Raw genomic sequence first — 25975 nt, 5'->3', positions numbered from 1 at the left:
TCGATCGCCGCGGGGATACCCGCGATCGCCTCACGGAGAGGACGAACGGGGAGATGCTGATGTAAACAGCATCTCCCCGTTCTGCCTAGTGACAAGTGTCACTGATCACAGCTCCCTGTCATCGGGAGCAGTGATCAGTCTAGTGACACACACAGCCCAACCCCCCTACAGTTAGAAAACACTCCCCTAGTACTGATTAACCCCTCCCCGCCCCCTAGTGGTTAACCCCTTCACTGCCAGTGTCATTTACACAGTAATCAGTGCATTTTTAATCGCACTGATCGCTGTATAAATGACAATAGTCCCAAAAATGTGTCAAAAATGTCCGACATGTCCGCCATAACATCGCAGTCACAATAAAAATCGCTGATCGCCGCCATTACTAGTAAAAAAAAAAAATTATTAATAAAAATGCCATAAAACTATCCCCTATTTAGTAAACGCTATAACTTTTGCGCAAACCATTCAATAAACGCTTATTGCAAAATTTTACCAAAAATATGTAAAAGAATACGATCGGCCTAAACTGAGGAAAAAAAATGTTTTTTTATATATTTTTGGGGGATATTTATTATAGCAAAATGAAAAAACAATGCATTTTTCTCAAAATTGTCGTTCTTATTTTGTTTATAGCGCAAAAAATAAAAATCGCAGAGGTGATTAAATACCACCAAAAGAAAGCTCTATTTGTGGGAAAAAAAGGACATCAATTTTGTTTGGGAGCCACGTCGCACGACCGCGCAATTGTCAGTTAAATCGACGCAGTACCGAATCGCAAAAAGTGCTCTGGTCATTAAGGGGGTAAAATCTTCCGGGGCTGAAGCGGTTAAATTCGATATGGAAGGATAAAGCTCTTCCACAAAGGTTCACCGATTATAAGCCATGGTGTGGTCAGGCCATGGACTAGAAGGGGGGGTCTCGATAGTCTACTCATCACTTACCTCACCAACCGCTAAGTCATCCTATATACATTCTTGGGAGTCTGACTTCCAATTCCAGTGGTACCTGGGGATCTGGCAGAAGGCAAGTTTCAATTCTTTCAAAGGCATCTTGAATACTACTTTAACTGAAGCAAGTCTGAAAGTTATCTCTAGATGGTATTACACTCCCTCAAGACTGGCCTCTATTTTTCCTGCAGCCGATCCTCTATGCTTCAGAGGATGCCAGCTCATAGGCACTATGGCCCACATCTGGTGGGAGTGCCCCAGAATATGTTTCCTTCTGGAAAAAAATATTTAATAGGATCGACAAGCTTGTGGGAAATCAGATCCCCAGAACCCTAATGGTCGCCCTTCTCAACGTCCATATTCCGAAAATATCCAAATCCTCCCACAGGCTAATACACTTCATTCTGCTAGGGGCTAAACTCACAGTGGCTAAAGCCTGGAAACATCCGAAAATCTCCCTATTGGTGGTAGTTACGAAAATATCCTGGATAATGACACAGGAGAAACTTTCCAGCATACTGCTAGACACTACCAGTAAATTTGAGTCAATCTGGGAACCCTGGGTCAGACATGTAGGAACTTAACCTATACTAAGCTCTCAATATGATGCTCCTCTCTTCTTTTCTCCCCCTCTTTCTTTTCTTATTTCGAGATTTTATCCTCTCCTTTACACCCTTTCCCTTCCAATCTACTCTCCCCATGTTAAGAAAGTTTAAAGTAGAAAGCATCATGTGGACTTTTATTATTCCTTGATTTAGATTTTTTACTGATTGCACAAACCATGGTGATGTACTGAATGAATGAATGACTTGTATAGCGCTACCTATGCGAACTGAATCACCTCTTTTTTCCGCCGGTGTCCATCTGACGTATAGCGTGGTTCTTTATCCCATGGGGTCCCGATGTGCTTACAAACACATACAGTACACATATTTGGCCAATTTTTTTTTTCCGACAGGATCTAATTAACCTACCAGCATATCTTTGGAGTGTGGGAGGAAACTGGAGTACCCAGAGGAAACCCACATAGGCACAGGGAGAACATGCAAACTCCAGGCAGATGGTGTTGTGGTCGGGATTTGAACCAGCGACCCTATTGCTGCTAGGTGAAAGTGCTAACCACTACACCACTGTGCTGCACTGTACTCACCTTCTTAGGTGGGGGTCGGAAAGATGATGGCAGTTAGAGACTCCTCGTCCAGCACAGTTAGCTCCCCTATGGGGTGCCGGAGGGTGGGGGATCCTTCTCCCGTCAGACCAGGAATCTTTCTCTTTCTTACATTGCACCATGGTCTTATACTCTCAGGTGATCCGGTATGGATCTTGGATGCATGGTACTGTTATTGCTCAATCTGTACCTGTTAAGTGATTTTCTAAATCTGTTTCATATATGATGTCGTTTTCAAATGTATTGCTTATGTATTTCAAAATAAAAAAAATTTGAAATTAAAAAACACTCCTGAATCTATTTGAGGTTTTTGTTCTGCACTTATCCATGGATGTAATACTCTGCATTACATAAATCTTATCACCTCGCTGATACATGTCGTTGTGCCGGCTTCTATCTCTGGATCAAGTGTTCATGAGGACTCGACAACCATTCTGCCAGACACCGGCTTCAGAGCCGAGTTGGATGATTGGGGAGGTAGTAGCACTGCATGATTTGTTTCCAATGATAACATCTGAGAGTGAAGCAGGATGTAGAAATGTAGACAAACAGCAAGAACATAAAGAGTTTGATTTTGATGGACAGATAAAAACAAAGACTGTGCCATCTCCATTATTCAAGAAGCTAAAGATAAATCACCCCGGAGCTAAAGGTTCTCCTGGGTTCCAAACCTCAGAGAAATGGGTGTGACTTACAGTATTCAAGGCTTCGAAGACAAATGTATAGGCCCATAAATCTGTCAGAGAGTACAACTCTTCAAGAAATTTCTCTTTTATCTTCTCCCATGGATGTTTCCGTTGAGTCTCTTGTTTTATTCGCTCACGTAACTGATTCTCCAGGTCTTTAATGACTGAAAAGTCTGACCAGTTTTTTTTCGAATACAGAGAGGATATACACCTGCAACATCAAAGTAATAAGTTGGATGTGATAGGTAAGTTATCAATTTAACATTCTTTGTCTTGATGAAAATTGTTCTACATTTGTTGTCGAATCACTTGATGTCCTGAAGCCATGCTGAAACTTTCCAGACTTCAAGTGGTTGAAGCAATCTCATGGCTGCAGCTGCATAAGTCAGCTTTCAATTTTTTTTTAGCCAGTGTTCATCTGTTTAGTAAAAGTGATCCAGGCGGCTCTACATCCTCCCGATCACTTTTACAGTGGTCAGAAGGGCAGCTCTCGTTCACTGCCGCCCCCCATGGTAGATTACTGGTTCTCCCATTCCTCCAAGACCACTGAAAAATGTATCATCCATTAAGGAGGAGGAGATAGAGGAACATCCATTCCCTGATCTCCCCTGCAAGTAATGAAGCTCAAAGTGGTGGTGATTTCATCACTTCGGTTTTAAAGCAGTCCTCCCCTGACTACTGTAGTAGGGAAAGCAGGTAATATAGTCTGATCTGTACTTGATTAGCTACAGTGAAGGCAAAGGAAACAATGGGGGTGAAATAGACGCCTGATGTCTCCATAAAGAGAACTTGTCACTTGCCTATGCTATCACATAGAGGACTTGTTAGCCCCCTTGTGACAGAAAAAGAGTTAAATGATAAAGTATAAGAAAATTAAATGGTTAAAAAATAAATAAATATATTTAAAAAATATATATTAAAGTGCCTCCACTGCACATATATGTAAACAGAAACTGTGCCACACATGTGAGGAATTCCTAATTCTAGTGTCATGGTTATGCAATAGAGTTTGTTGATCAGCATACCTGTCTCCATGTGTTCATCTCTAGAGACCAGCTGACCCTCACCTGACTGGTTTTATAACCTCTCCTCTAAGCATGGCCCCACCCAAGGCCCTATCAGGGAACCCTATATTAACCTGTGCACTGCAAGCCAGCAGTGCTGATCAACCATTGTGTGTTAGCCTCTGTGTGTACTTGCTGTGTTTCCTACATCTGATTCCTGTTACCGACTTTGGCCTGTTCTTAACTATTCCTGTCTGCTCGTGACCCTGACCTTTGGTGTGTTCCCGACCATCCCTGTTTGCCTGTGACCCTGAACCTTGGCGTGTACTCTGTTGTCCTTGTCTGCTTGTGGCCCCGACCTTGGCTTATTCCGTTACTATCCTTATCCTTCTGTTGCCTACTGTGGGTGTGAGCTGGGGGACCCTGGGGGTCACGACCTGGAGCCAGTTGCAGCCCAGTCCATCCTCACCATCAGAGGCTCTGGTGAACACCTGCTGGCTCTTAGACTCTGCGCCCCAGGGAATCCTACGCTCTAATCCCGGTGGGATCCGTGTTGGTGTTCCAGCGACCCTGCCTTCCTTATACCCGGACTCCCATCCGCAGCAGTCAGCCGTAGGGTCCACTGCCTTGCGGTGCACTCCTGATCCCAACGGTGTGCATCTGTCACCTAGCCTCAAGGTGACCTGACATCTGGGGATAGAATTCATAGTTAACTCTAATCTGAAGACCCATAAAGGCTTTTAAAGCCTTAACTATAAAAAATTGTAGGTACCTTCGTTTTTCTGCCATTTCGCAGATGTGCGCAATTTTAGGTTTTGACATGTTTGGTATCTGTTTACTTGATGCAACCCCATTATTACCAAAAAATTGTATATAATACTTTTTTTTGCACATAAACAAAATATTTTAGTGTAAATATGCATTTGATAAACAGCTGTGCAAATATCGCTTGACATAAAAAAATTGTAACATCCATTATTTACCAAGGGATCTTGAAAAAAATATATACAGTATATATGGTTTAAAGTAACTTGTTTGGCCTAAAAAAAATATGATTTTACACCTGTGTGTGTAACATTTAAAAAAATGTCCTGGGGGGCAATGTGGCTAAAAACAATAGCTGTTAGATTATTCAGGTAACAAATTGCTGTATAAATTGTTATAATGTATATACCATGTTGATCCAGATATCCCAGCCATGTATGTAGCGGCACCTAAAATGTTGAGTTCGGCCAGTTTCGAAATTGTTCCCATTAAACCAACCATGGCACGGAGTCCGCCACCAGATCCCAAGACCGCGATCACAGGAGGGTCGCAACTCTACAGAAAAAAACAAAACAAATGATCATCACTGTTATGTTACAGATAGGATATGTATTGGACATTGGTAAGAAACTAATAAAACACACAGCATCATGTGGGGTTCAAGTATGGAATAAACCAACATCTGTGTGGAGTTTTCTAAGGCCTTATACACACAGGGCGTTTATTTAACTCTCCTAGAAGCTAGCACTGTTTTTGAAGAAAAAAATGCCTGACATTTGTAAAAGTGTCTAAAGCTTTTATAAATGTAGCACACCCTTGTAGGGACTGCTGATAAACTTGGATCCCCCAGGCACACCACATTTTTATACAGGCACTCCAGTGTCAGAACAGTCTGTGACTGTTTTTGTTATTTATTGGGGGGTAATAACTTGGGTAGGGATGGGAGGTTATGGGATGCCCACTTAACTTCACCAAAACTTCAGCAAAACTTCGGAAGCATCTTCCTATATACAGTCTCCTTTACTTGCCTCCTGCACACACTTGCTTGCTCCAGCTGTAGAATATTCTGACAGGCTCCCAGTAAGATTTTAGCAATAGCCCTTTACAGGCAGGAACTTGTAGCCCCTTGTTGTAACCACTTCAGCCCCAGAAGGATTTACCCCCTTCCTGACCAGAGCACTTTTTGAGATTCGGCACTGCGTCGCTTTACCTGACAATCTTGCGGTCGTGCGACATTACACCCAAACAAAATTGCCATCCTTTTTTTCCCCACAAATAGAGCTTTCTTTTGGTGGTATTTGAGCACGTCTGCGTTTTTGGTTTTTTTTTGCACTATAAACAAAAAAAACCCGAAAATTTTGAAAAAAAAAGCAATATTTTTTTACTTTTTGCTATAATAAATATCTCCCAAAAATATATAAAAGAGACACATTTGTTTCCTCAGTTTAGGCCGATATGTATTCTTCTACATATTTTTGGTAAAAATCGCAATAATTGTATATTGATTGGTTTGCGCAAAAGTTATAGCGTCTACAAAATAGGACATTTTTCTTTTTTTTTCTTTTACTAGTAATGACGGCGATCTGCGATTTTTATCGGGACTGCGACATTATGGCGGACAAATCGGACATTTTTTACACTATTTTCAGACCAGTGACATTTATACATCGATCAGTGCTACAAATAGACACTAATTACTGTATAAATTACACTGGCAGGGATGGGTTTAACACTAGGGGGTGATCAAGGGGTGTGTTCTAACTGTAGGGGGGATAGGCTCACTACACAATGACAGAGATCACTGCTCCCTGTCAGTAGATCCCTATCATGTTGCTAGGCAGAACAGGGAAATGCCTTGTGTACATAGGCATCTCCTATAGGCATCTCCCATTCTGCTGCAATCACGGGCCGCTGGCGAACATAGAGTTTGCGGCAAATTAAAAAGGGACTTTTTCCTGCCCGTGCCACTCTCCTGACGTAAATCGGTGTGCGGCAGTCGGCAAGTGGTTAAAGACTGGGCCTATTTTTCAAAATTGTTGTTCACAAGTTAAAATTATTTTTTTTTGCAAGAAAATTACTTGGAACCCCCAAACATTTTATATATTTTTTTTTTTTCTAACACCCTAGAGAATAAAATGGCAGTTGTTGCAATACTTTCTGTCACACCTTATTTGCACAGCGGTCTTACAAGCGCACTTTTTTGGGGAAAAATACAGAAAAAGTATAAGACAACATTAACCACATGCCAACCAGCCGCCGCAGTTGTACTGTAGCATAATGACACGGCTGGGCGAAAAAACATTATGTAACAATGCATACTAGCTCATTATGCCTTTGTCTTGCTGGTTGTTGTAAAAAAAACAAAAACAAAAAAAAAAACAAGAGTTTACAACCACTTTAAGCACACCGCGGTCTTCAGGTAGACTGACTACATGTAGCAGTCTCCCCCATTGTTAGTCCCCAGCAGTGCTGCTCTACTCACTCTGTCCTCTCTTGCTCCCATGCCTCCAGGAAGGGCTTCCTCCCCTGTGTTATGACAGGATGGTTCCAGCATCCGAGCGCTGACCCAAGGCAGAATACCCCCCCCTAGACTAGGGGGGCACCCCTGAGGGACACCAACAGCCTCCTCAGGACTGTATCTCCATCTTCCACCTGACTGATCCTGCTGGCATGGCTCATGTTTATTTATGATGTAAGCTCTGCTCCTTACTGGGGATTGGCCAAGGCCTCATAAATATTCAAGGCAGCTCCTCCTAACCTCCATTCACTAATTCTAGAAGATTTTCCCAGCCTTATAGACAAGAGGGAGGCACCAGAGGGCTGCCGGGAAGAGTCACCCAGCCCTGAACTTCTCTGAACCCTGGCCCAGATTCCCAGCTAGAATTTACCTACACCTAAACTCTAGCACATCCTACACTACTTCTAGCACACACTAGAGGGTGCTACACAAGCTTTTAGGAGCTTTTACAGGAGTCAAGCTTTTGGGCATTATTTAATTTCATTGGCCAGAAACTAAAAAAATAAATAATTGCTGCTCTTGGACGCACTGTTTTTTTTTTCCCTGCCTCTAGAAGCCCCTGCCACTAAATGCTGCTAAAAACCTGCAGTATATGTGCATGAACACATAGGATAACATGCAGGGGAGTTTATGGCAGAAAAAAAATGCCAGATGCCCCTAGGAGCAACTGCAAAAACATTCAGTGTGCATGAAGCTAATAGTAGAAGGCTGAAGGGAAAGCTCACTTATACGAAGGTCACTTGGTCAATTTACACGACTGTTTTTGGTTGTTCAGCATCAAGATTACAAGACAAATACTAGAAAATTGTTACCTCTGTGACATTCATGTCCAAGGATGAAAGCGTCTTCTTTACTTTTATCTTCCTTGCATTGACGGATTTGGTTTCCCCTTCTGATCTGTAAAGTAGAAAAAAAACATAAAAAAAAAAATTATAAACAGAATACAATTAAAGTGATTGTAAACGATCACCTTGTAAAGCAACCCATTCAATTTAAAATAAAAATGTAAGGCAAAACATTTTTTAGATATGAAAAAAAAAATTATAAATACTTTTTTTTCCCCCTTTTTTTTTTATAAGTGATTACATTCCCTCTGCTCTCAACTGCATAAGAGCTGGGGGATGAGAAACAGCAGCACACTGGTCTTCCTTGTGAATGGCTGTGCAGTGGGGGCCGTGTTGGGACAAGTCTGTTCATTGGAGGAGAGCACGCTGAGTTCCCAGCATAGCTAGAGAACTGAGCATGCTGTGCTCTCCTGCTTAGTGTGGTCAGTTATTAACCACTAGCCGATCAGCCTCCGTCATTCTACTGCGATATGTTGGCTCTCCTGCATAAATCGCCGTAGCTGTACACGTCGGCCCTTTAAGCGGCTAAAGCAGGCGCGCTCTGCTGCATGGTCGGTGACCCGATGCATGTGGTCGGCGGGCACAATGTCTGCCGGCCATGCGCAATTGCTCCACAGAGAGCCAGAATGGGAATGGGTGTGTGTGTGTGTGATCCATAACTACACACACACCCACCCATCCCCATTCTGTCAGCAGAGGAGAGACAGATCGTCTGTTCCTACTAGTTAGGAACAGCGATCTGGCTACTCCTCTAGTCAGTCCCATCCCCCCACAGTTAGAATCTCTCCCTAGGGAACACATTTAACCCCTTGATTGCCTCATAGTGTTATCCTCTTCCCTGGCAGTGACATTTATACAGTAGCTACTTTTAGCTCTGATCGCTGTATAAATGCCAATGGTCCCAAAAATGTGTCAAAGTCTCCGATCTGTCCGCCACAATGCCGCAGTCCCACTAAAAATCGCAGATTGCCGCCATTACTAGTAACAAAAAATTATAATAAAAATGCCATAAATATATCCCCTATTTTGTAGACACTAACTTTTGTGCAAACCAATCAATTTACGCTTATTGTGATTTTTTTTTTCCAAAAATATATAGAAGAATACGTATCAACCTAAACGGAGGAAGAAATTAGTTTTTTATATATTTTTTTTTGGGGGGGGGGGGATATTTATTATAGCAAAAAGTAAAAAATATTGCTTTTTTTTCTAAATTGTCGCTCTTTTTTTGTTTATAACACAAAAAATAAACACCGCAGGGGTGATCCAATACCACCAAAAGAAAGCTCTATTTGTGGGGGGAAAAAGGACGTAAATTTTATTTGGGTACAACGTCTCATGTCCGCGCAATTTTCAGTTAAAATGACGCAGTGCCGTGTCACAAAAATGGCCTGGTCATTAAGGGGGTAAATCCTTCCGGGGCTGAAGTGGTTAATAGGAAAGGAGGAGGGACCACCGGGGATTTCACACAAAGGAAGCAATACAAAGAGAAAAGGAGACGTTCTCATACAAGTACATGGTACAGCAGTCACATATCAGAAATATGAAGTGTTGGGGTAACAAAGGCTTTAATGTTTCTCTAGAGCTAAGACTTTTTCCTTCTGGATAGAGCAAGAAGTCATTAAAACTCCAGATAGTGAGTGAATAAAAATCTCTCCATCTTGAACATTCCCATTAGAGCAGCTTTTCCAAACCCGGGTCCTGTGGAATCCTCTGGAGGTTTCTAGGGGTTCCTTAAGTTGTGGATCATTGACCTCCCATTTAATGGTGATTGTAGTCAGGTGGTGGACTACAGAAACATGGAGAAGGAGACATTTCCCTCTTTACAATCAGTTTACTTTCACTTTTTTTTTGTGCTGAATGTTGTGTTGCACTATCCCCTCCAGTGAGCAGAGGGAGAACTATTGCCAGAAAAGCCTATAGATGCCTATGCAGAACACTGAGGATCATGGGATTTGAAGTACAGGAAGTAAGCCATATTGTGGAACTTATAGTCTCTTTGCATAAGGTGACCAGATTTTTAAAATAAAATCCGGGGACATAGTTTACCATTTGCCAATAAAAAATAAAAATATTTTATAAGCATATTTTCCTCAAATGATATATGCAGTGTATGTGGTATGTATTTATGGAATGATCGTATGATATATACGTTATTTCTCACATTTCATCCATGAGATTAAAAAAAAAAACATACTTCTTAGAATTTTTTGAGAAATGACTACCAAATGGTTTGAAGATAAGATAGAGAAAAAATAGAGTGAAGAGTTCAGGAGCACGATACATAAAGAATGCAGGGCTCAGGAGCATGCTAAACAAAAAATGTAGGGCTCAGCCATGAGTTACATAAAGAATGCAGGGCTCATCTGTGCCCATCAATGCAGCCTGACCAGTGCACATCTGAGCAGCCTGACCAGTGCCCATCAATGCAGCCTGACCAGCACCTATCAATGCAGCCTGACCAGCGCCCATCGATGCAGCCTGACCAGTGCCCATCAATGCAGCCTGACCAGTGCCCATCAATGCAGCCTGACCAGTGCCCATCAATGCAGCCTGACCAGCGCCCATCAATGCAGCCGGACCAGCGTCGTCAATGCAGTTTACCAGCACCCATCAATGCAGCCTGATCAGCGCCCATCAATGCAGCCTGATCAGCGCCCATCAATGCAGCCTGACCAGCACCCATCAATGCAGCCTGACCAGTGCCCATCAATGCAGCCTGACCAGCGCCCATCAATGCAGCCTGACCAGCGCCGTCAATGCAGTTTACCAGCACCCATCAATGCAGCCTGATCAGCGCCCATCAATGCAGCCTGATCAGCGCCCATCAATGCAGCCTGACCAGCACCCATCAATGCAGTCTGACCAGTGCCCATCAATGCAGCCTGACCAGCGCCCATCAATGCAGCCTGACCAGCGCCCATCAATGCAGCCTGACCAGCGCCCATCAATGCAGCCTGACCAGCGCCCATCTATGCAGCCTGACCAGCTCCCATAAATGCAGCCTGACCAGGGCTCATCTGTGCAGCCTGACCAGCGCTCATCTGTGCAGCCTGACCAGCGCTCATCTGTGCAGCCTGACCAGCGCTCATCTGTGCAGCCTGACCAGCGCTCATCTGTGCAGCCTGACCAGCGGCCATCTGTGCAGCCTGACCAGCGGCCATCTGTGCAGCCTGACCAGCGGCTATCTGTGCATCCTGACCAGCACGCATCTGTGCAGCCTGACCAGCACGCATCTGTGCAGCCTGACCAGAACGCATCTGTGCAGCCTGACCAGTGCCCAGCAATGCAGCCTGACCAGTGCCCAGCAATGCAGCCTGACCAGTGCCCAGCAATGCAGCTTCACAAGTGCCCATCAATGCAGCCTGACCAGTGCCCATCTATGCAGCCTCACCAGCGCCCATCTGTGCAGCCTCACCAGCGCCCATCTGTGCAGCCTCACCAGCGCCCATCTGTGCAGCCTGACCAGTGCCCAGAAATGCAGCCTGACCAGTGCCCAGCAATGCAGCCTGACCAGGGCCCATCTATGAAGCCTGACCAGCGCCCATCAATGCAGCCTGACCAGCGCCCATTTATGCAGTCTGACCAGCGCTCATCTGTGCAGCCTCACCAGCGCACATCTGTGCAGCCTGACCAGCTGCCATCTGTGCAGCCTGACCAGCGGCCATCTGTGCAGCCTGACCAGCGGCCATCTGTGCAGCCTGACCAGCTGCCATCTGTGCAGCCCGGACTCCTCCTCCTTCTCCTCCTTCTCATTCTCGTGCCCTGTCCATCATTCCACAAAGCGTGTGCTCCAACAGGAAAACTAGAGGATCAGCCCGGGTTGTGGGGAAAAGCCCCTTGTCCTCATTAACATGGATCCCCCCCATGTTGAGGGCATGTGGCTTAGTATTCTTCAGGAAGAGGGGCTAACCTGCTAAGCTGCATACTCAGATTAAGAGTCTGGTACAGATTAGTGGTATAGATTTTAGGTGGGGCCCCATGTCATATATTTTTTTTTTTGCAAAGGTTTCCCCTTCCAAATCAAAATAAAATTGATGCATAGAGAGCCTTCAAGGAAATTAAGTCGGATCAGTCAGGGATTTTTCTATGGTAAACACTAGACAGCATTGTTAAAGTGGCCGTCTTAGGGTTAATCTCCTTTGACTGCTTTCTGTGCTTCCAGCCTTGGTGTGTACACGGAGTGGGGACATGGACCACTGTCATGTGGATGCTGTTATCCTAATAGATATATCTATCTATATATATCTATATAGATAGATATATCTATCTATCTATATAGATATATATCGATCCCTGGCCAATCTGATTCCACCTCAGGGTTGATCTTCTTGGCAGCTCTCTGTGCTTCCAACCTTGGTGTACACATGAAGTTGGAGCACTGACCGCTGTCATGTGGATAGTGTTAACAATGCACAGCACCAATTAACACCCAGCCGACCCAAACCTTTTTAAGCCCACTTGTCCAACACAGGGGCAGGTTATGACAAAGGTGTGTACCTTTGAAACGCGTTACCACCCCCCTGCATCACCCCCATCCCTCCTACAACCCATAGGGGTTGCCATGAGGCTGGAAAATTGTAGGGGAGAATGCCAGGCACTGGCGGCTTTTTGACAGCTGTCAAAATCAGGCTTCTTTTATGCCGGCTTGGATCCCATAGTTCCTGACTAGGGATGAGCTTCGAGTTCGAGTCGAACTCATGTTCGACTCGAACATTGGCTGTTCGCAAGTTCGCCGAACACCGAACAATTTGGGGTGTTCGCGGCAAATTCGAATGCCGCGGAACACCCTTTAAAAGTCTATGGGAGAAATCAAAAGTGCTCATTTTAAAGGCTTATATGCAAGTTATTGTCATAAAAAGTGTTTGGGGACCTGTGTCCTGCCCCAGGGGACATGGATCAATGCAAAAAAAAGTTTTAAAAACGGGCGTTTTTTCAGGAGCAGTGATTTTATTAATGCTTAAAGTCAAACAATAAAAGTGTAATATCCCTTTAAATTTCGTAGCTGGGGGGGTGTCTATAGTATGCCTGTAAAGGGCGCATGTTTCCTGTGTTTAGAACAGTCTGACAGCAAAATGACATTTTGAAGGAAAAAACACATTTAAAACTACCCGCGGCTATTGCATTGCCGACAATACACATAGAAGTTCATTGATAAAAACGGCATGGGAATTCCCCACAGGGCAACCCCGAACCAAAATTAAAAAAAAAAAATGATGTGGGAGTCCCCCTAAATTCCATACAAGGCCCTTCAGGTCTGATATGGATATTAAGGGGAACCCCGGCCAAAAATTTTTTAAAAAATGACGTGGGGTTCCCCCTAAATTCCATACCAGACCCTTCAGGTCTGGTATGGATTTAAAGGGGAACCCCGCGCCAAAAAAAAAAAAAAAAAACGGCGTGGGGTCCCCCCAAAAATCCATACCAGACCCTTATCCGAGCACGCAACCTGGCAGGCCACAGGAAAAGAGGGGGGGACGAGAGTGCGCCCCCCCCTCTTGAACCGTACCAGGCCACATGCCCTCAACATTGGGAGGGTGCTTTGGGGTAGCCCCCCAAAACACCTTGTCCCCATGTTGATGAGGACAAGGGCCTCATCCCCACAACCCTGGCCGGTGGTTGTGGGGGTCTGTGGGCGGGGGGCTTATCGGAATCTGCAAGCCCCCTTTAACAAGGGGACCCCCAGATCCCGGCCCCCCCCCTGTGTGAAATGGTAAGGGGGTACTTACCCCTACCATTTCACTAAAAAACTGTCAAAAATGTTAAAAATGACAAGAGACAGTTTTTGACAATTCCTTTATTTAAATGCTTCCTCTATCTTCCTTCATCTTCTTCTGGTTCTTCTGGCTCTTCTGGTTCTTCCTCCGGCGTTCTCGTCCAGCATCTCCTCTGCGGCGTCTTCTATCTTCTTCTCCTCGGGCCGCTCCGCACCCATGGTATGGGGGGAGGCTCCCGCTCTTCATCTTCTTCTTCATCTCTTCTTCCTTCTTCTCTTCTTCATTTTCTTCTCCGGGCCGCTCCGCATCCATGCTGTGGCATGGAGGGAGGCTCCCGCTGTGTGACGGCGTCTCTTCGTCTGACGGTTCTTAAATAACAGGGGGCGGGGCCACCCGGTGACCCCGCCCCCCTCTGACGCACGGGACATGACGTGACTTCCCTGTGGCATTCCCCGTGACGTCACAGGGAGGTCAAGTCAAGAACCTTACACGTAAGTGTGCTATTTACAATAAATTACTTTTAACTTACTAAAGAGGATGCTGCGCTGCTTTTCCTTTTTGTTGTTTGAGCTTATTGGATCTTCCTAGATCTCTCGGGCTGCAGGATGCGGGCTGCAGGATCCCTGTTGCACGACCATTGGTTTTCATCTGCATTCCATGGACATCTCCGCCATTGGGGGCTGGAACTTGTGCGCTGGACTGGTTGGTTTTATCTTGTACTACAGTGACTTAATTAATTTTCAAATTCAGTATCCTAACCCTTGATATAATTGACTGAGCCCGGGTATGTTTGACTCATCCCTAATTATATACAGTACAGGTATGCCGGTACTTATATGTAGGGTGAGAAGATGGGGCTACAGTGATAATATATATTTAGGTTCCTGTAAGCTGCTGCTTACAAATCTGCTGTCCATTGGATCCTTTGATCCTTCATTTCTACAAACTCTTTATAATTAAGATTCTGATCTTTTTGTGATGGAAATATTTTCTCTGTTTTTAGGGTAATTGGGGTTTATAAAATTGCATTTTTTTAATAAGACAGACTCTCTTCCATTTATTTGTGATTAGCTTTCAATGACATATAACCAGGGCTGCCAATACGTGGGGAACATCCAGGCCTCTTCTACAGGGCCCAGGCCCCAACAATTTAGCAGGGGGGGCTGGGCAGCAGGGGTAAGGGATTCATGGACAGGAGGGGATGATCGGTGTGGTGGGGGACAATTACTGGAACAAATCCCTCTGTATGGCTCTCCCTGCAGCAGCTGAAAGCCTGCTGTTAAGGCACCAATAGCAGGAGGACTCTGGGACCCATCATCTGTCAGGGCAGGAGAAGGGCTCTAGGACCCAGCATCTCTGCCAGCACATTATAGGCCTTTATAAGGAAGTCAGTCCTTGGCTGAAGTGCTGTTTGATCTTCAGCTGTTACCAATGTTCCCATGTTTCCTGTTTCCTGTGATTCTTGATTACCGAACCGGCTTGTTCCAGACCTGTCTCCTGCCTGCCTCCTGACCTTGCCCTAGGTTTGTTTATTGGATCTCCTCTGCCTGCTACCTGTCTTGACCTTGGCTTCCACCTGACTACCCACCTGCCACCGAACTGACTAGCCTCTGTCTAAGCGACCCTAGTTACCCGCTACATCTCACAGGCGCCATCTGCCTGCAGCAGCCCTGCAGCACATCAGCGGTGTTCCTGACCCTTTTCTGCAAGCAACTCTGCAGGCAACCTGTGCTACTTTGGGCCTGACACCTCCTGTCTCACCTCCAGGGGAGTCTGGAACTTAGCTGCAAGGGAAACCCTCTCTCTATTGGCCTCCAGCACTTTGGTACCTGCTTCTCCTGCTTTTGCTTCAACCGGATTTCAGCTGCTGCAGAGGGGAACTAAAAGTGCTCAGTTCCAGTAATGCACTCACACTGCACTGATCAATCCCTCCTGTATGCGCCCCCCCCCCGTGTGCTCCTCCCATAGTGCTTTGGCCTTCCCTCCTATCCCTCCCCCAAACTGCAGGCACGCAGGGGGATGTTTTCAGGACTGAAAGTGGGGGAAGGGCTGGTAAATATGTCATATTTACCGTCCCCTTCCTTTTCTGAATGAACACAGATGAACATATCACCTTCCAAACTCTCCCGGTGGCAGGATATCCATATTATAGATGTATGGCAATGAAGAGAAAAGGATATATATAGTAATACTGCTAAATTTATTTGTTAAAAGCCAAAATCATTACACTTACATCAGAAGATAAAAAACATGCAAAAAAATGCCGCCTTGGCGTGCAAACAACCATCACTAGGTCTCCTCCACTTGATGCATTTCGCCCCTCCCACTAGGTGTCTTCAGAAGCTGGGGGCACCTGTGACTGGTTACCTTTTATGTGTTAAGTCCCGCCTACTACACCCGGTTACTCCTACTCGTCTCATTGTATGCACAGTATAAATTCAACCACTTCCTGTTTCCACCAGAACCGGAAGTGTTGATACTGCCATCTTAGTACTCCTATATACTTTGTTGGAGTGTTTATATTATGTTCAGTGGCTTCCTGTTTCCTCCCACTACACCCAACGATGTGTGTGTTCAGTGTGAGGTCATTTCCTGCTTTCGTAGGAAGTGTCCATGTCACCAACTTTTTACTCATTTTTTATCCTTACACCCAACAATATAAGTGCCTTATGTGAGGTCACTTTCTGTGATCACAGGAAGTGTATATGCTGCCATTTTGGTGCTCAAATAGAGCCCTTATTAATGTATATGACATGCTTAGTTATCTATCATTTTCGCAGGAAACAACATAATTGTTGTTTCAGTACTCCTAAGGTGTATCTATCGGGTATTACTGTTATTAAAACATGCAACCAATACAATATTATACTTTAAATATCAATATCCATAATGGTCCCATATTTAAATCATTATTACAAAATTACAACAAATACATTCTAATGCATATTACAAGCCTATAGCATATTCAGATTAAATAACATTAAAACTAAATAAAAATAAATAAATAAAAATCTAAAAATACTAAAATTACCTTTTAATAATTACTTATAAAACAATTAACATCTAGATCTACAGTTAACCCTTTTGGTGTTAATTAGGGATGAGCCGAACACCCCCCGGTTCGGTTTGCAGCAGAACATGCGAACATGCAAAAAGTTTGTTGGAACACGCGAACCCTGTTAAAGGCTGTGGGACAAGAATGTGAAAAAAACAAAAGTGATAATTTTAAAGGCTTATATGCAAGTTATTGCCATAAAAAGTGTTTGGGGACCCGGGTCCTGCCCCAGGGGACATGTATCAAAGCAAAAAAAAGTTTTAAAAACTGATGTTTTTTTCGGGAGCAGTTATTTTAATAATGCTTAAAGTGAAACAATAAAAATGAAATATTCCTTTAAATATTGTGCCTGGGGGGTGTCTATAGTATGCCTGTAAAGTGGCACAGTTTTCCCATGTTTAGAACAATACCACAGCAAAATGACATTTCTAAAGGAAAAAAAGTCATTAAAAACTGCTTGTGGCTGTAATGTATTGTTGGGTCCCGGCAATATAGATGAAAATCATTGCAAAAAATGGCATGGGTCCCCCCCCAGCCCATTACCAGGCTTTTTGGGTCTGGTATGGATATTAAGGGGAACCCCGCACCCAAATTAAAAAAAAAAATGGTGTCGGGGGCCCCCAGACACTATATTCTCTAAACGGAAGTATTAATACTGTACGGCCTGCCCTAAATACTCTGCAGAAAATTGGGTCTTAGGTGTTGGTGGTACCAGAACACTGTAACCCCTCACAGATACTCTTGGTGGGTGCAGGAACAGGCCCTGCTGTGAAATATTAGATCAAAAATTGTAATTACAATACAGTGCAGCCGTAGTGCAGTTGCTACTACTTTTCCGGTGGTGTACACAGTACACAATACAATACAGTGCAGTGTTGCAAAACAAAATATACATCATGTCCGGAAGGCCACCAAGGAGAGGCAGACACTCTCAGGCCACTAAAAGAGGGCAAGCAGGCTCTGTGTTTACAGTCAACAGTGCTGGTCGTGGACATGGTGCATCCTCTGCAGGTGGCCGTGGGGCACGCTTGTCCTATTTCTCTGCTGCTGGCCATGTTATTAAGCCAGAACATGCAGAAGAGTTGGTGGAGTGAATAACAAAGCCGTCCTCATCCTCCTCATCCTCCGTCACCCAGGCTCAGAGTAGTTTTCCTTCCTATGCAGCTGCCAAAGCGTCCTATTCCACCGGCTCCTTGTCCACAGTCACTCCTTCCGTAGTCCCACCATCATGCACAGAGGGGTGCCCCGAACTATTTGACCACAGTGTCGGGTACATGCTGCTGGAGGATGGGCAGCGATTAGAAGGCTCCGATGTTGGTTCCCAGGTTGAGGAAGGGAGTAACGTGAGCCTAGAGAGAGGGCGTGCCCAAGAAGGACAAGAAACTGGAAGTCACATTCCCCCAGCTGCAGCATATTCTGAGCAGGAGATTAACTTGAATTTTCCCGGGAAGTTAAGTATTGATTACAGGTTGGCCTCCCTTCATTGGATATCCCAGCATGGGATCCTTTGAAGTGAGTATGTGTAAATCAATGAGGTTTGGATCCCATTGTTTTTATACACAAGCTTAGGCACCGACTTGAGATTTCTGTGAAGATAATATGTTCCACCCTACATAGATACAAGCTAAATTAAATAAATATATTCATAATTACAATATTTTACAGCTATTAATGGAGATTTCACAAACTCATAAGGCAACAAAACCGTTGGCAACAGCACTTGAAAGACCCACATCAAAGAAAAAGGCGGACTTCTCCTTGCTCCTCATCTGAGATCTCCAACCCCACTTTACCTCCAGTCCTCTTAAAAACCTGCACTGAGAGGAATGAAGGTATAGCAATAGGTGTTCTAAGTATTTGCAGCCAATCTGCTATCAGTACAGCACCATCTGATTTTAGCAGGCAAATTTCCCTACCCCAGTTGCTAAACCGTAAAAAGAAATTTGGTCCCAGCCATCCACATGCTCAGTGTCTGAATGATAGCTTGGCCAATTTGCTAGCACTGCAAGTGCTGCCTTTTCAGCTGGTAGACTCATGAATTTGTGGAATGTGCTTTACCTCAGTTGCAGGTTCCAAAACGCCATTTCATTTCACAGAAGGCCATTCCGGCTCTCTACCGGCATGTGAAAGGCAATGTTTTGGTCTCGTTGGACAGAGCGGTCAGCAGTAAGGTGTATAGTATCGCTGACTCATGGTCTAGCAGGCATAGTCAGGGATGTTACCTTTCCTTCGCAGCGCACTGGGTAACTCTGCTGGCAGCTGGGAATGATGCAGGACAGGATTTAGTATTGTTGGAGCTTGTTCCGCTACCACGCCACTAAAATGCTAGTGGTGATTCTGCCACAGCTCTCTCCTCCACCTCTCCTCTTCTTCTTCCTCTATGGCCTCTCCTGCAGATTTGTCCTCTGAACCATCAGTGCTCCGTAAGCATTCAAGGGGCTAAGCAAGCACTCAGGCAAAAAGATGCCATGCGGTGCTTGAGTTGGTCTGCTTAGGGGACAGGAGCCACACTGGGGCAGAGGTTCTGTCAGCTCTGCAGGCTCAGAGGTGGTTGACACCATGCCAGCTTCAGCCAGGAATGGTTGTATGCAACAATGGCACCAACCTTCTCTCCGCCCTCCGACAGGGACACTTGACCCATGTTCCATGTTTGGCACACGTCCTGAATTTGGTAGTGCAGCGGTTCTTGAGCAGGTACCCAGGCTTACAAGATCTACTGAGGCAGGCCAGAAAAGTCTGTGGTCATTTCCGCCGGTCATACAATGCCAGTGATCAGCTGGCTGACATTCAAAGGGAATGCAACCTGCCCACCAACCGCCTAATTTGTGACATGCCCACCAGGTGGAACTCAATGTTGGCAATGCTGCAGAAGCTGCACATGCAGCAGAGGGCCATCAATGAGTACCTCTGAGTATGGCACCAGAACAATAATAATCTCCTGCGCTTGGGTGTTTAGTCTATGAATAAGTGGTGCGACCAACCATTTGAATTTAAAACATGCCTGCAGTCTTGCTGCCCTCCTCAGAACAATGGGTATTCTTAAAACTGGAACAAAAAAGAAAGAAGGAGGGCGCACCGACCTTGTGCATAACCGATGGTAAATTTTATTAAAAGCTGTAACAACAATATTTATACTCACAAACTAGCGTGTACAAGAGGCTTATCAATTGGTGAGACTGCGTCTCTGGACACCTGAAAAGTGGACTCTGATGTTGGAGGGATCAGATGACACCCCAAACGGCTGACGCATTTCAAGGGCGCACCCTTTTCCTCAGAGTCTTTTACACGCTCGTTTGTGAGTATTGTGAGGATAACACTCAACAGCAGTCTTCAAGGGATGGTTTTCAAACCCAAGGAGTTGTACGTGGCTGGGAGGAGGTTGTTACGGATCATGTGATCCTTAATGATCCAGAGGACTCAGAATCGAATGCCTCTGCAAACTTACGCTGCATGGCCTCCCCAATTCTGCAAAGCCTGCAAAAGGACCCTAAGATTCATGGTATCAAGGAAGGGGATCATTACTGGCTGGCAACCTTTCATGATCCATTTTACAAGGGTAAGGTTGCAGAACTAATCCTGCCTTCTTAGAGGGAGCAGAGGATGAAACATCTTCAGAAGGCCTTGAAGAAAGGTTTATGCAATGCATTTCCAGACCCTGGGAGGTTACAATTTCCTGGTGCTGTACAAATTGTTGCTGAGGCTTTGTTCAGTCAGAGGAAGAGCGGTGCAGAAGGTGGCCAGCTGACCGATGCCTTTAGCCAATTTTTCCATCCTCAGCGCCAAGGTCTGATCGGTTCAAGCAACCTTCGCCAGCATCTGCATTACATGGTGCAGGAATATCTAGGGGCAAGGGCAGACTTGGAGACCTTTCCAACAGAGCATCCACTGGGTTACTGTGTCTGGAGGATGGACCACTGGCCAGAGCTAGCTCAATATGCAATTGGGCTACGGGCCTGTCCTGCATCCAGCGTTCTTTCTGAACGCACATTCAGTGCTGCTGGAGGGTTTGTAATGTATCATAGAGTGTGCCTGTCCACAGACTCCGTTGATTGGCTCACATTCATAAAAATGAATCAGTCAATCAATTGGATCAGCACCTGATTTTTCTATGGATGTAGGATCCCTTGAAGACTGCCTATGCTGAGTGACTATCCTATTCCTCGTCAATCTTGATGATGCTAGCTTCCAACAATATTTTTGGTTTAGGGCACCACCACCACTGCCTAAGGCCCAATTTTTCTGTCCCTCTTTAACAGGGGCATGTAATTACAATTTTTGATATAATATTTCACAGCAGGGCCCGTTCCTTGCGCCCACAAATAGTATCTGTGAGGGTTTACAGTGTTGTGGCACCACCACCACCAAAGGCCCAATTTTTCTGCCCCTGCCCCAGCAGCAGAAAAAAAAGACAAGTGTGCCCCACGGCCACCTGCGGAGGATGTACCATGTCCATGACCAGCACTGTTGACTGTAGACACAGAGCCTGCTTGCCCTCTTTTAGTGACCTGTGAGCATCTGCCTCTCCTTGGTGGCCTTCCGGACATGATGGGGATTTTGTTTTGCAACACCACACTACACTGTATTGTGTACACCACCAGAAAAGTAGTAGAAACAGTATACCACGGAATGCACTGTAGATATAGGCTACACTGAATGCTGCAGAGTGTATATATATATATATATATATATATATATAAAATATTAGACTGACTGTGTGTATGTATGGTGACAGTACAGTTCCCTGTCCTAGTAATTGTCGCCCAGGGTTCTCAAATAGGCAGTTTGAGGGGCTCCAGTGGTATTTAATGTGGAGGAATCTGTTTTATCAGTTTCCTCCAAAGTTTGTAAAATCCAGTTGGGGACCTGGAGCCCGGAGATTCCATAGCTTTATGGGTGGGATGGAATCTCCAATCCTGGGACCGGGTTTTGGGAACAGCCAGGAGACTGGCTGGTTGATTGAGCAGGTGGGTCCTGGGCTTAAAGCAGAGTCAGGATTAGGGTTCTGGGCTCCACCCAGAGAGACAGGAGGTCTCCAGAGAGTCCAGAGAGTCCAGAGAGTCCAGAGAGTCCAGAGAGTCCAGAGAGTCCAGAGAGTCCAGAGAGTCCAGGTGTGCACTAGTGAAAGCCAGAGAACAAAGTCTGAGGATCAGAGCAGTCAGGGGCTGCTTTCAAGATAGATGCTGTGTGCATCTAAGGAGACAGATGAGAGCCTGAAGTGGAAGGCCTGAGCAGCAAGGAAGCTGAAAAGAGGTAAAGTAGTTGTATGGGAACCCTGTTATATGGCCAAGAGGGCTGAAGCGTAAAGCCTAAGTGGCAGTACTACTGAAGAGAGCAAGGTGGCTTGGCATTTTTTTCATTTGTTATTGTTTTTGGGAGAAGAACCCCTGTGTGGGCATCCAAGTGCATGTATGAACTTTCCTTTATTTTGTTCCTTTTAATAAAAGTGGGCTACCATGCACTTAAACTAAAGTTTCTGTTCGCTGTGAAACTCACTGAAAAGGCATCTACCACTGATCTAGACATCCCCCAATGTCACAAGTGGTGGAGAACACAGGCAGAACTGGAGATCCCTGAAAAGTAAGTTCATCTGTTTTATGAACTGTGTTTGTGTGCATGAGACAGCACAATTTGTGTGTGCAGCTGAGAAAATCAACTTGCTTTAAAGAGACAGTGCTTAATTTTTCCTTGACTGTGCAAAGTTGTTCTGGAGTGACTAAGTATGGGGCGATCAAAGCTCCTAAAAGAAGCAAGGTTTGCAGAAATGAGAGACCGAGCTCTGTGGCTGGAGGGGTTGTTACCGACCAAACAAGCCCCATACATGCCTGATCAGAGTTTACCAAGGAGAAAAAGGGCTGAGGTTGTCCCTAGCAACACTGGTGCAATGAGTGCACAGGTGACTGCTGGTATGGAGAGTCCACCAGCATTTGAATCTGCAGTGGATTGGTGCAAGCGGCATCTGGCAGGAATGGACCAAGCTAAAATGGAAGGCAAGCCAACCTTCTATCCAAAGAGAGAGCTGCCGGATGTCCATACCTGGGAAATGGGTGTTGTTGCCCCTGGCAACCCTGCTGCAATTAAACCAGCAGCTGTTGCAAAAAGTGTGAAAGTGACATAGCTTGAGACAGGGTCCAGCTGAGGGAAGCCTGTGTTATGTGCCAGAAGAGAGGCTGATCAAAGGCTGAGACCGAGAGTGGTTGCCCATAGCAGCACAGAGGAGGCCAGTTGGACTGTCTGTGTACCATGGGCTATGTCTAATAAGGATCGTGGTAAGTGCCTTAAGGAGGAGCTGATACAGCATGTTGGAGAGAGCCAGCAAAGGTCTGCTGGGAGAGTGCGGTCTCCCATGGCAACAAGAGTGAAAGTGGTGCCTGAAAGGAGGAGCTGCAGTGGAGATTTGGCTCAGCGTCCCCACAAAGAGGCCTGTGCGTTCCAGCCAGCTGGGAATCACCAGGAGAGAAGAGCTTTGGAAAAAAATCATTCAGTACCATGCCTGGAATGTGGCCAGCTGAGGCATGACATGTTTCCTTGCCCTAGGTTATGGAATACGGCTGGAGATAATGTTGCTTAGCAAAAGGTTTTGTCTGCAGGCCCAGATTCCTGTGCAAATATGTTTGCAGTCACCCCTAGCAACAAGGAGGAGTTTCCTGTTGTGCCTGCAGGGGGTGCTAAACAGTGGGAGATGCCTGCTGTAGTTTCATACCATGGACACCAGGGGGAGTTGGCCAGTAAAAGTGCAGCATAGGACTGGTTCATAAGACAACGTACTCAAATGAAGATGGTGACTCCAACTACTGCAGTGGGTAAGACTGTCTTTAATGAAATGATGGCTGGAACTGCTGATTTCATGTATAAAAGGACTGGTTACGAGACTGTCCATGATTAGGGATGAGCTTTGTGTTCGAGTCGAACGCATGTTCGACTTGAACATTGTGTGTTCAGTCGTTCGCCGAATTACGAATGCTATGAGCCGTTCCGACCAAATTCGAGTGGCGCGTCACGGCCCATAATTCACTGCGGCGTCGCAGTGCATTGCTGGCTGATTGGCCAGGCATGGACTATGACCCGCATGCTTAGCCAATCACAGCTTTGTGTGTACAGAGCGCCGTAATTGGCCAAAGCCAAGGAGGCTTTGGCCAATTATGGCTCAGGGGATTTAGTCCTGTGTAGTGTGTAACGGCGTTGAGACAGGGATAGAGAGAGAGAGAGAGAGACAGAGAGAGAGAGAAAGACAGTGTCATTTGATTTAAGTTAGATAGAGTAGGCAGGTCGAGTTAGCTGCAGTTACAGTGTATTGTGTGTGTGTGTGTAGGGATGAGCCGAACACCCCCCTGTTCGGTTCGCACCAGAACACGCGAACAGGAAAAAAATTTGTTCGAACACCGTTAAAGTCTATGGAACATGAATAATCAAAAGTGCTAATTTCAAAGGCTTATATGCAAGTTATTGTCATAAAAAGTGTTTGGGGACCTGGGTCCTGCCCCAGGGGACATGGATCAATGCAAAAAAAAGTTTTAAAAACGGACGTTTTTTCGGGAGCAGTGATTTTAATAATGCTTAAAGTGAAACAATAAAAGTGTAATATCCCTTTAAATTTCGTACCTGGGGGGTGTCTATAGTATGCCTGTAAAGGGGCGCATGTTTCCCGTGTTTAGAACAGTCTGACAGCAAAATGACATTTCAAAGGAAAAAAATTTAAAACTACTCGCGGCTATTAATGCATTGCCGGTCCGACAATACACATAGAAGTTCATTGGTAAAAACGGCATAGGAATTCCCCACAGGGGAACCCCAAACCAAAATTTAAAAAAAAAATGACGTGGGGGTAACCCTAAATTCCATACCAGACCCTTCAGGTCTGGTATGGATTTTAAGGGGAACCCCGGCCAAAATTATAAAAAAAACGGCGTGGGGTCCCCCTAAAAATCCATACCAGACCCTTATCCGAGCATGCATCCATGGTGGCATAGGAGGAGGCTCCCGCTGTGTGACGCTTCTCCTCTTCTGACGGTTCTTAAATAATGGGGGGGACTTTTGTACCCCCTTACCATTTCATACAGGGGGGAGGGCTGGGATCTGGGGGTCCCCTTAAAGGGGGCTTCCAGATTTCGATAAGCCCCCCCGCCCGCAGACCCCCACAACCACCGGCCAGGGTTGTGGGGATGAGGCCCTTGTCCTCATCAACATGGGGACAAGGTGTTTTGGGGGGCTACCCCAAAGCACCCTCCCAATGTTGAGGGCATGTGGCCTGGTACGGTTCAGGAGGGGGGCGCTCTCTCGTCCCCCCTCTCTTCCTGCGGCCTGCCAGGTTGCATGCTCGGATAAGGGTCTGGTATGGATTTTTAGGGGGGCCCCACGCCATTTTTAAAAAAAAATTTGTCCGGGGTTCCCCTTAAAATCCATTACAGACCTAAATGGCCTGGTATGGAATTTAGGGGGACCCCCCAACATCCTTTTTTTTTTTTTTTTTTTTTAATTTTCGGTTCGGGGTTCCCCTGTTGGGAATTCCCATGCCGCTTTTATCAATGAACTTTTATGTGTATTGTCGGACCGGCAATTCATTAATAGCCGCGAGTAGTTTAAATGACTTTTTTTCCTTTGAAATGCCATTTTACTGTCAGACTGTTCTAAAAAAGGGAAACATTCAACCCTTTACAGGCATACTATAGACACCCCCCAGGTACAAAATTTAAAGGGATATTACACTTTTATTGTTTCACTTTAAGCATTATTAAAATCACTGCTCCTGAAAAAACGGCCAATTTTAAAACTTTTTTTTGCATTGATCCATGTCCCCTGGGGCAGAAACCAGGTCCCCAAACACTTTTTATGACAATAACTTGCATATAAGCCTTTAAAATTAGCACTTTTGAATATTTATGTTCATGTCCCATAGACTTTAATGGTGTTCGCATGTTCGAACAAATTTTTTGCTTGTTCGCAAGTTCTGGTGGGTGTTCGGCTGATCCCTATATGTGTGTGTGTGTGTGTGTGTGTGTGTGTATGTATGTATGTATGTATGTGTGTGTATATATATATATATATATATATATATATATATATATATATATATATATATATATATATATATATATATATATATATATATATATATATATATATATATATATATATATATATATATATATATATATATATATATATATATATATATATATATATATATATATATACACACTGTATTCAGTTTAGCTAGATCCTGTTCTTCTCCTCCTAATAGGGATGAGCTTCGAGTTCATAGCCAAACTCATG

General features: G+C 45.0%; 1 protein-coding gene across 5 annotated transcripts in view; it reads right to left on the bottom strand.

Moving 5' to 3' along the window:
- The window catches only part of LOC141123432 (cytosolic phospholipase A2 gamma-like), a 211903-nt gene that overhangs the window by 145100 nt on the left and 40828 nt on the right, over nt 1–25975 (bottom strand). For all 5 annotated transcript variants that reach the window (XM_073612054.1, XM_073612056.1, XM_073612057.1 and 2 more), the window contains 3 exons: nt 7901–7985; nt 4980–5125; nt 2811–3012 (listed from right to left, as the gene is read on the bottom strand). In XM_073612054.1, the coding sequence (XP_073468155.1) occupies nt 2811–3012; nt 4980–5125; nt 7901–7985 (433 nt within the window). The remainder of the gene's footprint in view (nt 1–2810; nt 3013–4979; nt 5126–7900; nt 7986–25975) is intronic.

Source organism: Aquarana catesbeiana, linkage group LG01, assembly GCF_042186555.1.
Source record: "Aquarana catesbeiana isolate 2022-GZ linkage group LG01, ASM4218655v1, whole genome shotgun sequence".
In the NCBI taxonomy this organism is placed as follows: domain Eukaryota; kingdom Metazoa; phylum Chordata; class Amphibia; order Anura; family Ranidae; genus Aquarana; species Aquarana catesbeiana.
This window is presented reverse-complemented; position numbering and strand designations above follow the sequence as displayed.